Source organism: Callithrix jacchus, chromosome X, assembly GCF_049354715.1.
Source record: "Callithrix jacchus isolate 240 chromosome X, calJac240_pri, whole genome shotgun sequence".
Taxonomy (NCBI): Eukaryota; Metazoa; Chordata; class Mammalia; order Primates; family Cebidae; genus Callithrix; species Callithrix jacchus.
The window spans coordinates 39,199,333-39,216,071 of NC_133524.1; the positions used below are offsets into that span (position 1 = coordinate 39,199,333).

At 39.7% G+C, this 16,739-nt stretch overlaps 1 protein-coding gene across 1 annotated transcript in view; it reads left to right on the top strand.

Annotated features, from left to right (window-relative positions):
- The window catches only part of OTC (ornithine transcarbamylase), a 71,191-nt gene that overhangs the window by 19,386 nt on the left and 35,066 nt on the right, over positions 1-16,739 (top strand). Inside the window, exon 4 of the mRNA XM_002762780.7 lies at positions 9,653-9,740. Within this exon, the coding sequence (XP_002762826.1) occupies positions 9,653-9,740 (88 nt within the window). The remainder of the gene's footprint in view (positions 1-9,652; positions 9,741-16,739) is intronic.

Sequence of the window (16,739 nt, forward strand, 5' to 3'; positions counted from 1 at the left end):
TTTAAATATCGAATTTAATAAACTAAATCTATTGATTTAATTATATGGCATGTAATTTCACGTTTTATTCTAGTAAAATTGTTTCTACAGGTGGCATTAAGCATTTTCTTAAATGATGGTTTTTCTATAAAGAATTCCTCAGAAACCTGCCCCAAATCAGAAATAATAACAACAAATACATGAAGCAAGGAACGTAAGACTATTAAAACCTATAGCTCATGGAACATTTGTCATTATACTCAGTAATTGCATATGGCATCCTGTCAATCTCAAAAATAGGAGAATCACTCAGAGTGAGCAGCCGCCTTAACTGTTTACAGAAACAGTAAACCCCAATCAAAATCATGACAAACATCCCTATTGTGTGTCTGTGCATCTTAACAATTTTCCTTTGGTACAATTTTTTCAACAAGTACCACCTGTTACTTTGGTGCTTAGAATTAAAATAGGTGCAGTTATAACTGTTACTGCCCCAAATCTATGCCAGCCCCAGAGATGATCCTCATAGGACAGTCCTTGGCGATTCTGTTCCAAGCCTGAGTTTCAGGGCTACATTCATATTTCTACTTATCTCAGGAGACAGAATCAAATTCTCCATCCAACTCTTACCATAGTAATTGTTTATGTAACACGTTTATTAAAGCATAACACACAAAGTGCACAAATTATTAAGTGTTCAATGAATTCTTACAGTGAACAAACCATTGTAACTAACACCCAGACAGAGAAAAAGAGTGGTAGTAGCACCCAGAAGCTCCCCACCACCTTGTATTTCCTTCCAGTCACTACTCCTCCTCCACCCAAGGGTAACTATTATCTTGGCTTCTAACATCACAGATTCGTTTTGCCTGTTTTCGAACTTGATATAAATGGGATCATTCAGCACATGCTCTTTTGTGTCTGACTTCATTTGCTCAATGTTGTGAGATGTATCAGTGTAGCTGTGTGTAGTTGTAGATCATTCATGCCTCATCCACTCTTTGTGTGTGCCTGCCTGGAAAACAAGACAATTCTCCTATGTGTCTAACAATGATTATATTCTTTTATAGAAAATTAATTGAGTCGATAGACAGATACATTTATTAATCTCTGTAAATGCAGTAGCTGATAAAAATGCAAAAGGTATTCTAAGAGATGGTTCTTTTCATTATTTAACATTGGTAGTTCACTTTCAAGGTGAAGTAGAAGCTGGTCTTTTAACAGCTGTTTCAAAATTGTCATCTGTACAAAGATGCCCATATAAACATTTTGATACTATTCTGCAGTTATAAAAGCCAAACACAGAGAGGTAAATAATTGCCTTAGTTCTACCAGTAAGGGTCCTCGGATCCCGCATATTTCCAATGAATGAATTCTATTTACATTCTCTTTTCCAAAGCAGGCAGGAATATATGGGGAAGTGAAAGAGCAAAATAAGATTTATTTTCCCAAACAGAAATTAACAGAAGAAACTTTTTGTTCAAAAATAGCTCATATGAAAGCATAAACAAATGAAACAGATAAGGCTTCTCTGGATAAACAGTGGAAATCCTCTCTCTGCCCTCTTCTTGGCAATGGCAGCTTCTAGTGGCTTCTCAAAACCTCTGATGCCCTTAAGCACGTATTTCCATACAGACCTGGTAAACTGGCAAATTCTTGGCTTGTGCTTTTGGGCTGAGATCTCAGGCTTCTTTTTGCTCTGTGACAAGAATTGCAAAGGCAATTTCTTCTCAGAGGCAGTATTTCCTCCCCATTTAATTTCTTCCATGAACCTACTGAAGTCTTTGGCTCCTCTACACACTTTCTGTTACACTTCTTCCTATCCCTGTCTCATAAGTCCAGGCACCGTATGGATCTTCTTTTTTTTTTTGAGACGGTGTTTCGCTCTTGTCATTCAGGCTGGAGTGCAATGGTGCAATCTCAGCTCACTGCAGCCTCCATCTCCTGGGTTCAAGTGATTCTCCTGCCTCAGCCTCCCAAGTAGCTGGGATTATAGGTGCACACCATCACACCCAGCTAAGTTTTGTATTTTTAGTATAGGTGGGGTTTGACCATGTTGGCCAGGCTAGTCTCAAAATTCTGATCTCAAATGATCCCCCCACCTTGGCCTCCCATAGTACTGGGATCACAGGCGTGAGCCACCACGCCAGGCAGGATCTTCTGGATAGCACAAACAGGGAAGTGGAAGGGTAACAGACTAATCTTGAGTTGCTATAGCAAAATGACTTCTCATCAAAGAAAGAGTGTGACTTGGAACAGACCTACCAGGAGGTCTGAAACTTTGTTTGAAATCTTCCTCGATAGTCCTCAACCCTCAATGGTACTCAGACCTGTACTAGGCACTTAGTAGGTGCACAGTAAATAATTTTTTGATGAATGTGCAGTATTTATATTTGTCTAGGTGATGTTGCCTGTTTATAAAGAAATTAAGTACTCAAGAGTGATTAGTGATTATAATCACTATTAAACTTCATTATGTTGCTTCATAGATAATAGAAATTTCTATTCTTTCTGTTAACAAAATGAGGGGCTATTCACAAGTGAGAAGAATTGGTCCTTTCTTCAGAGTCAAAATTCCTCCTTTATTCATTCAATGAGTATTCATTAAGCACTTACTATTTACTAGGTTTTATTCTAGATTCTTGGGGGTGGTACCTCAGTAGACAAAACAGAGGAAAATGCATGCCTTCATGGGGCTTACATTCCAGTGGGTACACACACAATAAACAACAGACATAATAAATAAGTGGATAATACAGTATGTTTGAAGATGATAAGTACTCTTAGCAAGGAGAAGAATGTGCTTGGAATGGAGGGAAAAACAAGTGCACCATTATTGATTGGGACATTGGCTTTTATTCTGAGTGAAATGGGAAATCATTGGATGATCTTGAACAAAGGAGGGATATGATCTAATTGCATTTTAAAGGATCCCTCTGACTGAGCATAGACTGTGGAATAGATTGTGGGGGGGCCCAGGGTGAAAACAAGGTAGAAGTAATGAAACCTGTCAATAGATAGCTATTATTTATAGAAGCTCAGGCCATGGTGGCAGCAGTGGAGAGGGTAATAGGAACGGATTGTAGATACGTTTTGAAGGGAGAGACAAGATTACTGATGTATTGGGTAAGACAGAGATGTCAAGGATGACTTTAAGATTTCTGCCTGAGCAAATGTGAAGGCTGCTGATGGAACAAATGGAAAGGGGAAGGTTGGGAATTCAGTCTTAGATATATTGAGTTTGAAGTGCCTATCAGACATATAAACAAAGATGTTAAAAAAGCAGTTGGACATGAGTCTGGAATTTGGGAGTGAAATCTTGACTAGAGATATTTGCGTGTTACCAGCATGTAGATGATATTTAAAGCCACCGGACTGGATACAATTATAAAGAGAGTAAGTATAGATTGAAGGAAGAGAGAAGAGAACCAAGGGCTGGTCCTGGAGCACACAAACATTAAGAAGTCAAGAAAAATAGAAGGAACCAACAATGGTGACTGAGAAGGAGCAACTACCACGGTAGATGCAAAGCCAAACAGGTGTGATGTCCTGGACACTGTGTGAAGAAAGTTAATCAAGTAGAAAATGAAGATCAACTCGGTTAAGTACTGCTAAGTCAAGAAGAAAGAGGACTCAGAAGTGGCCACTGGATGTAGCAACATGAAGGTCACTGATAAGTTTGGTGAGAGGAGTTTTGGTGCAGCAGTGGCAGGGGACAAAACCTTACAGATTTTTTTTTTTTAAAGATGGGGTTTCACCATTATGGCCAGGCTGGTCTTGAACTCCTGACCTCAGGTGATCCACCCACTTTGGCCTCTCAAAGTGCTAGGATTACAGGCATAAGCCACCACGCCTGGCCAGCCTTATAGATTTGATGGAAATGAGAAGAGAGGCACTAGAAAGAGAAAGAACAAGGAGCTTTGCTGCAAAGGAGAGCAAACAATGAAAGGAATACTTGTCAGGGAAATTAGGACCAAGAGCAAATCTGTATTTGTTTTTTAACAATGAGTGAAAAAATGAGAACAGCACATTCAAGATGTTGGTGACATAAGGGAGAAAATGAGGAATTGCTAGAGCAATGTCTTTGAGTAGGCAAGGGAAGTGGCTTCTAGTGCATGAGTGAAGGCATTACTTTGGGGCATGGAAAATTCATCTATGCTTAATAGAAAGGAAAGCAGAGTATATGAGAACAGATGCTGACTAGTGGGGAAATGGAGTGGAGTCTGGAAGTTCTCCTTTTATTGCTGTAATTTTTTTCAGTGAGGTAGGAAGCAAGGTGAAATGCTGAGAAGCTTTCACCTGTAAAGACACACATACACTGATAATGAAGGGTTGGAAAAAGATATTCCATGCAAATGGAAACTACAAAAGAGCAAGATACTTATATCAGGTAAAATAAATTTCAAGACACAAATTGTAAAAAAAGACAAGGCCATATGCAATGATAAAGGAGCCAATTCAGCAAGAGCATGTAACAACCATAAATATATATGAACCCAATGCTAGAGCACCCAGATATATAAAGCAAGTATTATCAGAGCTAAAAAGAGAGATAGAATCCAATACAATAATAGATGAGGACATCAACACTCTACCTTCAGCATTGGACAGATCATCAAGACTGAAAATCAATAAAGAAACATTAGACTTAATCTGCACTATAGACCAAGTGGACATAATAGATATTTACAGAACATTTCACCCAACAGGTGGAGTACACATTCTTTTCCTTAGCACATGGAGCATTATCAAGGATAAACCATATGTTAGGCTACAAAACATGTACCCCAAATTTAAAAATATTGAAATTATATTAAATATATTTTCTGACCATAATGGACTAAAACTAGAAATCAATAACAAGAAGAATTTTGAAAAAAATATAAACACATGGAAATTAAAAAAATATGCTCCTGAATGACCATTGAGTCAATGACAAAATTAAGAAGAAAATTTAAACATTTATTGAAGCAAATGAAAATGGAAGCCCAGCATATTAAAACTTGTGAGATACAAGAAAAGCAGTACTAAGAAGGACGTGTACAACAATAAATGCTTACATCAAAAAAATAGAAACACTTCAAATAAACAACCTAATAATGCATTCTAAGGAACTGGAAAAGCAAGGGCAAACCAAACCCAAAATTTGTAGAAGAAAAGAAATAATAAAGGTCAGAGTAGAAATATATGAAACAGAGACTAAAAAAAAAAATACGAAAGATCAATGAAATGAATAGTTGGTTTTTTGAAAAGAAACACTTTCAAAATATATGAAGAGGCCAAACACTTCCTCACCATGTTAGTTGCTACCACCCTGTTTCAGCCTATCAGCTCTCACCCAGATTTTCGCAACAGTCTCGTGACTTGTCTCCCTGCTTTCGCCCTGCTATGGATGTCCAATTGAAATCTAAGTCAAATCAGTTCCCTTCTCTGCTCCAAGCCTTCAAAGGCTCCACATTTTATCCAGACGAAAGTCAATGTTGTTGCCTTCTCCCCACCTTCCTTCTGCAGCCTCACTTCCACACTGTCCACACTACCTTCTTTACCTTCTTCTTGTCTCTCTCTCTCTTTTTTTTTTTTTTTTGAGAAGAAGTCTCACTCTGTCACCCAGGCTGGAGTGCAGTGGCACAATCTCAGCTCACTGCAACTTCTGTCTCCCGGGTTCAAGTGATCCTCGTACCTCATCCTCCTGAGTAGCTGAGATTACAGGTGTGAGCCACCACACCCGGCTAATTTTTGCATTTTTAGTGGAGATGGGGTTTCTCCATGTTGGCCAGACTGGTCATGAACTGCTGACCTCAGGTGATCCACCCACCTTGGCCTCCCAAAGTGCTGGGATTACAGGCATAAACCATTGCACCTGGCCTCTGGTTGTCTCTTGAACCTACCAATCATGACCTTTACACAGGAACTTTACACATGCTCTTCCCACTGTCTCATATGTTTTCTATGGCTCACCCATCCATTTTCCTCAGGTCTTTACTCAAATGTCCCACAATCAGTGTGGCTTCCTTGACCATACTACTTAAAATTGCAACTCCTGTCCTGTAAATTTCCTATTCTCCTTCCCTGCTCTATATTTCTTATAGCACTTATCAGTATCTTATCATACAATATATTTAATTTACTCATTCAGTTTATACTCTGTCTCTCCCCATTTGAAAGTAAGTTCCATGTAATCAAAGACTTGCATCTTGTTTACAATGCTTTCTTCAGTGCCTAGAACAGCACCAGGCACATATTTTCAGAATGAATGAATAAATTTCAGAATCATACAGTGAAGGCCAGGACTTGTGGTGTATAGTCACTCCACAGACTGAGATGTGCCATCCACCGAAAATTTGGTTTGTTTACTGACAGTGAGAATACCTCACATGCACCAGGAAGATGTGAAAGTTTATTACTCACATCATGTGGCTTTCTGGGGATAGTAGGTTTGGCTCCCAAGCAGGTCCAAAAGTAGCCTCAGAGAGCAGGGGAATGATATGGAGTTCTAGTGTGGTTTGGGGATGGGGCTGGGATGAGGATTCCCATGCACCAGGTAGGGCTTGTGCAGTTTGAAACTCCTGCTAGGGCCAAAGGAGGGAGCACCTGAACTTTCTTATCAGCTTGCCCAGATGTAGGGCAGAAGGGGCAGGCAGGGAGAGGTGACAGTCAGACATCAGAAATGGGGTCAGAATGTTCATTACAGGTCCCATAGCAAGTAGGACTGTTTGGGCATTTCATACTCTTTGATCCTATCTAGCACCTAGCACATGAGATCCTCAAGGGATCTTATAAATCTAGGCAAACTGTCTTATTTTCCAGCAGAAGGCAGTTCAGTTTGCCTTGAGTTGTAAGATCCCTACAACTTAGAAAGAAGACTAAGCCCAGTCCCACTATGTCATTCCGTCTCTGTAGATCACAATTTGAGCTGACTTGATAGCTAGCTTCCCTATGGCAAGACATAGGGCTGTAGGGACTTAAAAACAGTCTTATACAATTTTTTAGACTCTGACTTTCAGAACCCTTTTCTATAAAATTCTTATAATATCTGCCATGCACTTTGTCAAAGTAAGGGATTCAATGGAAGAATGTTAATAATGTGCTGTCGGCCGTGCGCGGTGGCTCACGCCTATAATCCCAGCACTTTGGGAGGCCGAGGTGGGTGGATCACGAGGTCAAGAGATCGAGACCATCCTGGTCAACAAGGTGAAACCCCGTCTCTACTAAAAATACAAAAATTAGCTGGACATGGTGGTGCGCGCCTGTAGTCCCAGCTACTCGGGAGGCTGAGGCAGGAGAATTGCTTGAACCCAGAAGGCGGAGGTTGCGGTGAGCCCAGATCGTGCCATTGCACTCCAGTCTGGGTAACAACAGCGAAACTCTGTCTCGAAAAAAAAAAAAAAAAAAGAAATGTGCTGTCACATGATCATATTCTGTGAAGTCATTGCTAGGGTCAGAACATGGTGGTCTCTAGTTAAAGATCACTTGTTCTGGGCACTTCTTTGTGTGTGATGGAGTCTCACTTTGTCGCCCAGGCTGGAGTGCAGTGGCGCAATCTCAGCTCACTGTAAACTTTGCCTTCCAGGTTCAAGCAGTTCTCTGCCTCTGCCTCAGCCTCCCGAGTAGCTGGGATTACAGGTGCCTGCCACCATGCCTGGCTAATTTTTGTATTTTTAGTAGAGAGAGGGTTTTACCATCTTGGCTAAGCTGGTCTTGTACTCCTGACCTTGTGATCTACCCGCCTTGGCCTCCCAAAGTGCTGGGATTACAGGCGTAAGCCACTGCGCTCAGCCTGGTCTAGGAGTATTTCAGAGAACACTTTTGAGTATAAAATAGATGGACTATAATTATGTCATTTTATATACAGTAACAGAAATGAGGACCATTGCTTTGTGTGGGTTTGATTTCTACTTTTTATAATAAAAGTTTCAAATAAACAGAAAAGTAGAAAGACTAGCATAATGAGCATACCAACACCACTTACATCAGTTTAACAACTGTTAATATGCTGCCTTCTTTAATTAGTCTATTTAATTTTGTTTTTGAATTATTTTAAAGTAAATTAAAGCTACAATGATATTTTATCCCCAAATACATCAGTTTATATCTTAGAAAAATAAGAATATTGCCCTATATGGTCATGTTGTCATGATCACACTGAGCAAAAATAATGATTCCTTAATATCATTTAATATCAGTCCATATTTAAACTTTGTCAAGGCTTCAGTGGAATGTTTCATGAGATGTTGAGTAAACTTCTCATTGTGGATCTGAAACTCCTCATTCCCCAATTCACTGTGCAATTAATGATTTCTTCCCTCTTTATGGGAAACAGATGGGATTAACAAATTGTGACTGTTGCTTATTTCCCAAAAGATAAATCAGGCACATTGTAATAAGGAGGAGAAAAGTAATGTTTGCAAAATTCCTTGGACAAATCTCTATCTTGCAATTATGTGTATTTGCCTTTGATTATGTATTGGAGAAATTCTGAGCATTAAATCAGTCTCAAATGAGATAGTAAAGTTCTGACTGGATGTCACCATCTCCCATAATTTCCCTCAGAATGTGTGATGAAAGGGCTCCAGCCTGGGCTACAGAGGAAAACTCTGTCTCAGCAAATAAATAATAAATAAATAAATAAATAAATAAATAAAAACGAAAGGCTTGAAAATAAAAGAAAGTAAGCCTTGAGATAGTGGTTTCGAGTCACTGAGTCAACAAAGTCAAAGGATCACTCTAGTTTTTTCTTTATCTTCCAACCAGACAGCTTTATATATTTTATTTTTTTAATTTTTTTGAGACAGAGTCTTGCTCTATCAGGTTGGAGTGCAGTAGTTTACTGCAACCTCCGCCTCCCAGGTTCAAGCAATTCTTGTGCCTCAGCCTCCAGAGTAGCTGGGATTACAGGCGCATGTCACCACACCCAGCTAATTTTTGTATTTTTAGTAGAGACGGGGTTTCACCTTGTTGGCGTGGCTGGTTTCGAACTTCTTTTTTTTTTTTTTTTTTTTTGAGTCGGAGTTTTGCTCTTGTTACCCAGGCTGGAGTGCAATGGCGCGATCTCAGCTCACCGCAACCTCCGCCTCCTGGGTTCAGGCAATTCTCCTGCCTCAGCCTCCTGAGTAGCTGGGATTACAGGCACGTGCCACCATGCCCAGCTAATTTTTTGTATTTTTAGTAGAGACGAGGTTTCACCATGTTGACCAGGATGGTCTCGATCTATTGACCTCATGATCCACCCGCTTCGTCCTCCCAAAGTGCTGGGATTACACGCGTGAGCCACTGCGCCCGGCGGTTTCGAACTTCTGACCTCAGGTGATCCACTGGCCTCAGCCTCCCAAAATTCTGAGACTATAAGTATGAGCCACTGCACGCTGCCAGCCTTCTATATTTTAGAGAATCAAAATCAAGCATAGCCCCAAAGAGGGAATGATGCCTCGTTACTGACAGGTCTTGAAGAAGAGGGTAGAGAAATGGGCACACTTGTGTAGGAGAGTTATGCACTTGTGCACAAATTGTATCTGCTTCTCTAAATTCCTCATTTTGCTTTGCATGGGAATTCTCTGTCAGAGAAGTTGGAGAGGTTTAAAGATTTTGACTTTTCAGTTGAGATGATGCCAATTCTTTGTCATTTTGTTTTCTACTTTAGTTCTTTTTTCAAAATGATTTTTTCCTTTTATTGTAGGCTTTGCACTTCTGGGAGGACACCCTTGTTTTCTTACCACACAAGATATTCATTTGGGTGTGAACGAAAGTCTCACAGACACGGCTCGGTTTGTAAATATTTTCTTCTCTCCAAAGCTGATTTCAGAATCTGATGGATAAATTTCAAAAAGAAAACATGCTTCTCTTTAAACAACAGTTTTCCCTCTAATTGTTCTGTTCTCCATTTTCCCTCTTTCCCTGATATTCTAAATGCCTCTCCCTCATCCTATGGCCACTTACCATGGGTTGAAATTATTTTTCTTGGCAATTTTTTGAAGCAGCTTCTGATTATAAAATTTAAACTTATGGAAATTTTGAGATCATCAAGTATGACTTTTAGATTTAAAAGTTGAAAAGGAAATGAAGGTCCAGGGAAACTGATGTTCAGTGACTCCTAACTAGTTACTATCAGATTAGTTAATAATATTAATAACTATTAATAACATTTATTGAGCATTTATTATGTGCCAGGCATTTTTCTAACTTGTTTAATTCTTATAACAACCCAAACAGATTGTCATAAAGAAGTGAAACAATTAGGCACAGACTAGCTGCTGTAACACAAAATCTCAAATGTCAATATGTAACATAGTGCAGATGTTCCTGATTGATAAGAGGGAAGAACAGGTTATTAATTTGTGTGGGTTATTCAGGGACACTGGCTGAGAATGAGTCTGTCATCTTCAAAGAGAACAGAGCACGGAGAAGGCGTGCTTGTTTCAAAGCCACCTTAGCAGAGATGCAATGCAAACACTTCCACTTATATTTCATTAGGAAGTACTAGTAGCTCACTCCAATCTAGATGAAGGGAGAGATGGGGAAAGGCTCTTACCCACTATATTATAATGAGAGACTGAAGCATAGGCTTCCTGACTCCTCATGCAGTGCTCTTACCACTACATCATGTCTGGCTAAAAAATCCAGAGCAAATATCTTTGTTAAAAGTTTTGCCCGCAAAAGAGAAGACTAATGATTATTTTCCTGAAAATGATACGCCATAGAGTTATTTCTTGCAGATACAGTCTGCTTTTTATGGCAACCACCCTAGCATATACTAAAGAATTTACCTCATTTGACTTGCTGAAGAGATTTCAAATAACTCATCTTTAAACCTTTTAGTTATGTTATTTCAGATGGGACCATGAAAGTATTAAAGAAGTGTGACTAGCCTTCGGATTCTAGGAACAAAAGGAATAAATGAACGTAATTTTTTTCTTCCAAATAAGCTGCCACTGGCTAGGATTATATTTGTCTAATACTTCTGCTTCCACAAAACTGAAATATACTTTATTCAAAAGCAAATATTACAAGCTGATCAAGGGATGAAGCCAGAGACATATCCAAGCAAAAATTCAGTGGAAAGCCTCCATATAGGACCAGGTGAAATATGGTGAATGGGTCATATGTAAAGTACTGTTTGGAAGAGGGTTCAGTGGGAGGAACAGCTGAGCATCCAAAAAAGTTGGCCAGTGCAGGTTGGCAGTCAGAAAGAGGTCAGGGTCCAGAAATCAGTGCAGTGGGAAGGATCCCAAGAGCAAGAGACAAATAGCCAAGCATGGGCTGAAAATTGAGGATGGTTATAAACGTGCTCTTTTCTATGCTTGCTGTCCACACAATGCTCACTGCAAGTCCTTAGTTAGAGGAGCTCTACACAGATCCTGAGCAAAACAGTCTGCTTACAGTTTTTTTTTTTGTTGTTGTTGTTACAAGTTCCAAAACGATTGGGATATTTTGGGTCCATATAATTATTATAGTTCCATTGCTACATGAATACATGGATCCATAAAATGGAGTTCATTCAATTTATTTTGACCATTTTATCTTATCCAAAACACTGAAAATAATAGCTACTCCTTAAAGAGTGTCTGCGATGGACATCTTGTGGCATTATCTCTAAATCTTTTTAAAAATCTTGCAAAGTAAGTATTATTGGCCTGGTTTTATAGATGAGGAAAGCATGGCTCAGAGAAGTTAATGGAGCTCAGAAGCTGACTAAGTCAGGATTTAAATCAAGCTGTCATTTTTTAAGGCCATGTTGTTTTGGCTTCCCCATAATGCTGCTTCTATTCAACCCAGGAGAGGGGCAGTGAAACAAGTTATAGAAAACATTGACTTGCATATCAGGAGGTCCCCATGACAACCCAGAGGTTTGATGATTCACTAGGACTCACAGGACTCAGCATATAGTCATACTCATAGTTATGATTTATTACATTGAAAAGTATACCAAGCACAATCAACAAAAAGAAAAGTCAGAAGCAGGAAAATTAAAGGAGTTTCTGCTTTGCGGAAAAGATGACAGATTAGGTACTGAACATTAAAGGTTGAACCTCTAAGTGCAAATGTTCACAAGCCATTGGAGATAAAGACCTTGAGTGAAGTTGAGAGCTGGAGAAATATAAGCTCAGTGGTAAAAATTAGCTCCACGGTCTCAATGTGGGAGAATTCTAGAAAACTGTGCCATGAGAACAGGTGCAATTAGGGTGGGGGAGGAGGAGATCCTCAGGGTACAAAGTGAACAAGGATAGTACAGTATCAGAAGAGGTTGGGGTGGGAGATGGGGGATGTCAGAAAAAGGAGTAGAGTAGCTATTGTAGAAATCTGACTCTCTTCCGTGTACCTCATTACTGCTTAATCTGCCTAAGTATCTGACAAACAAGATATGCTGGGAGTCAGAAATTCAATAAAGCTAAATTGAAGAAGACAAGAGAAATCCACTGCCTTCCACAGAAACAATTGAATAGGAGACGCAAGGAAGCGAATCTTAATGACATCTACCTTGCTGATATGCACCTTATAACCTTTAGCAATCGCCTGCTTTGCTTTTTGTAGAAGTTTAACATTTTAAGGTGCAAAGGGATTGGAGGATGTTTAAATGACATTGCTGGCCCTTTCAAATCAAGAGTGGTGCATACCTGACACTGATTGACGGTGTTGCTTCTCCATCTGCCCATCCAGCTGCTTTGGGGGGCCTGGTAGAATAAAAACTGCCTGCACATTGGTGAAAGAAGAGCCTGAGGGATAATATAGTGAATGCAGCAAAAGAAATGAAAAAAAAAAAAAGAAAATCAGGCAGTCTCTTGAAAGCTGTTAAATGCAATTTCCAAAGTGTCACTTATTTGTTCAAATGATTTAATTATTAATTTATTCAGAAATAGTTATTGAATGCCTCGTTTTGCTTCCAGACATTGTTTTAGCACTGAGAATAAAATGCTGATCAAGGCTGGGCGTGGTAGCTCACGCCTGTAATCCCAGCACTTTGGGAGGCCAATGGGGGTGGCTCACCCGAGGTCAGGAGTTTGAGACCAGCCTGGCCAACATGACGAAACCCTGTCTCTACTAAAAATACAAAAATTATCTGGGCATGGTGGCAGATGCCTGTAATCTTAGCTATTTGCAAGGTTGAGGCAGGAGAATCACTTGAACCTGGGAAGCGGAGTTTGCAGTGAGCCGAGATTGCACCACTGCACTCCAGCCTGGGCGACAGAGCAGGACTCCGTCTCAAATAAATAAGTAAACAAATAAACAAATAAAACAAAATGCTGATCAAGTCAAACAAGAATCTTGTTGGAGTGGAAATTACATTCTGGAGCGAGGAGGCTTTTGCTAAACAAATAAATAAAGCATAAATAGAAGAGCAGGTTGAAATAAGTGCTATGCTGAAGCTAAAGCAGGTTTATTTGTTGGTGGGGTGGGGACTGCCTTACACTGGATAGTCAGGGAAGGCCTCTCTGAGGAGGTGACAGTTAAGAGCTCAATAAAATGACAGAGCCAGGTATGCAGTGCTGTGGGAAGAGCGTCACAGAAAGAACTGCTGATGCAGAAGCCTAAGGCAGCAGCAAGCTGGATGTGTTCAGGAACAGAAGGAAAGCCAGTAGTGTTGTAACATCGTCAAAGAAACGTATTTTAAACCTGATTTTTTTAAATAAGCACCTTACAGATTGGTCCTCAGTCTCACCCACCAAAGAAAGGAAAGATAAAATCAGAACAAGGAATAAAAATCCTAAATACATGTTCAAAATAAAATGTATTGTACAGCAGATCTTTAGAACTTATTCACGGCCAGGTATGGTGGCTCATGCCTGTAATCCCATCACTTTGAGAGACCGAGGCAGACGGATCACCTGAGGTCAGCAGTTCGAGACCAGCCTAGCCAACATGATAAAAACCCATTTCTACTAAAAATACAAAAAACCAAAATTCCGCAGGCCTGTAATCCCAGCTACTCAGGAGGCTGAGGCAGGAGAGTCACTTGAGCCCAGGAGGTGGAGGTTGCAGTGAGCTGAGATTGTGCCACTACACTCCAGCCTGGGCAACAGCGCAAGACTCTGTCAAAAAAAAAAAGAGAACTTATTAATTCATCTTCTATAACTTAAATACCTGTTGAACAGCTATGCTTATTGCCCCCGACCCCTAACCCCTGGAAACCACCATTCTACTCTCTCCTTTTATGTATTTGACTATTTTAATGTCTTATGTAGGTAGAATCGAGCAGTATTTGTCCTTCTGTGACTGGCTTATCTCACTTAGCATAATGTTCTCCGCATTCATTTATGATATTGCATATGCCGGGATTTACTTCTTTGTAAGGCTGAATGATATTTCATTGTAAACATATGCCACATTTTCTTTATCCATTCATCTGTTGATGAATATTTAGGTTGTTTCCACATATTGGCTATTGTGAATAGTGCTGCAAGGAACACAATAATACAAATATCTCTTGCAGTTTCTGATTTCAATTACTTTGGCTAAATACCCAGAAGTGGGCTGAATCATACGATAATTCTATGTTTAATTTTAAAAGGAAATTCCACACTGTTTTTCATAGTGGCGGCACCATTTTACATCACCACCAATGGCGCACAAGGGTTCCAATTTTCCACATCCTTGTCAACACTTGTTATCTTTTGTCATTTTGATGACATTCATCTTAACAGGTGTGAAGTGATATTGTACTGTGGTTTTAATTTGCATTTCCCTAATTATTAGTAATATTGAGCACATTTTCATATACCTCTTAGCCACTTGTATGTCTGTTTTGCAGAAATATCTATTCAAGTCCTTTGCCCATTTTTTAAAATTTTGATTTTTTTTGCTGTTAAATCATAGGAGTTCCTTATATTTTGGACATTAACCCCTTATGAGATACAAGTTTGCAAATATTTTCTCCAATTCCATAGGTTGCCTTTTCACTCTGTTGATTGTTTCTTTCGCTGTGAAGAAGTTTTTTAGATCTTATTTGAAGTATTCTTGCCACAATTCAAGTCTTACATTTAGAGTTAAGATTTTAAAAATAAGATCATAATAAACAAGTATCCCAAAGAAGATTTGACAATTAAGAAGAGAAAAAAATGTATTGTTCTTTTCTTCCTTGTTATGATAATAAAACCTATTCACTATACAGAATATTGTGGCTGAAATCTCCTTAGCTCAGTCTCAGTTGCAGTTTGTATAATCTGAAGGTGAGTGAAGGGTGGCACTGAGGTGGAGCTGTCCACTGATATTTTGGAGGAGCTGATGTGCTGGAGTCTCTAACACCACACCCAGGTTTGACAATTGATTAGAAGGACTCACAGGGATCAGCACACAGTGATAGTCACGGCTAAGATTTATCACAACAAAAGGAAACAAAGCAAAATCAGCCAAGAAAAAAGGTGCATGAAGTGAAGTCTAGGGGAGACTAGGCAAAAGCTTTCAAAAGTCCCCTTCCAGTGGTGTCACACAGGATGTGCTTAATTTCCCCAGCAAGCCAGTTCCCAAGGCTTTTACTGGGGACTGGTTACAAAAATGCCCACTGCCTAGCATGATCCCAAATTTCAGACTCCCAGAAGGAAAGCAGGTTTGGGTACAGGGACCCACACTTATTAGTTCTGGGAATGGTGGGAACACTCCTAAAGTCCAAGTTCCCAGATGCTAGCCACGGGTCAGCCTTGAACAGCCCTCTGAAGTACAGCCACCTCAAGGCTGCTATGTTAGCTCTTTTCTACGCAACCGGGCTCTCATCTCTCTTCTGAATTTTGCTCAATTTCTTTCACCTAGATGTACTGTAACTGGTAAGGGAGTGTATCTTATATCCTTGGGAAGACAGCCTTAAGATTTGAGTTGATTTCTTGCTTCAGTATGGAGCCCTGGAGGTCTAGGTTTCCCCTGGATAGAATCAGTCCTATTGCTCACTTCCCTTTATTCAAGAGTCTCTCTTAGGGACTCTTTCTCACCCCCTAACACATATCAGAAAACACAAAACATACACATAGATACTCGTTAAGTTTACTTCAGATGTGAGGGTATTTTCAGATTTTGTCAGTTACCTGGTACTCTACTGGGGTTATGAACTGGATGTTCTTGTTTTTTTTCTTGCTCTGGGCTTCTCCCTTTAGATGTGACACCAGAAGTGACACCTTTGCATGACTCAGATCACTGATTCTTTAGAAGTTTAAAATGATATGGAATTTAGCAAGAGCAAGTGGAGCATTATCACTTTAGTTTCAAGGCTTTCTATCTCTCCCATAATGACAGCTTTTCATGCCTCATGTTCTGAGTGTACTACTGAAAAGTGCATAATAGCTTCACCGTCATTTTCCTTCTAATATAGTACTTAGTAATACAGCTTCGGGAACCACGTGCATGAAAGGCTTCATATAAAAGCAAATAATGTAACATTGCTCTACTCTAATTTCCTTCCCTCGATGTAATTTACTTATGGTAGTGATTGCTAAAGTGCGTTCAGCTAATGTAAAACCAGAAGAAAAGAAAATGAGTGTAGACCACTGTATTAGTTTCCTAGGGCTGCCGCAACAAATTACCACAAGCTTGGTGGCTTAGAACAATAGAAATGTATTTTCCCACAGTTCTGGAGGCTGGAAGTCCAAAATCAGTGTTTCAACAGGACCACAACTCCCTTTCTGGTGGCTCTCAGTACTTCTTGACATTCCTTGGCATCACCCCAAACTCTGCCTCCACCTTCCTCTGGGCTTCTCTGTGTATCTCTTTGTATCCTCTCCTTTTCTTGTAAGAATATCTGTCATTGAATTTAGGACCTGCCCTACTCCAGTATGACTTCATCC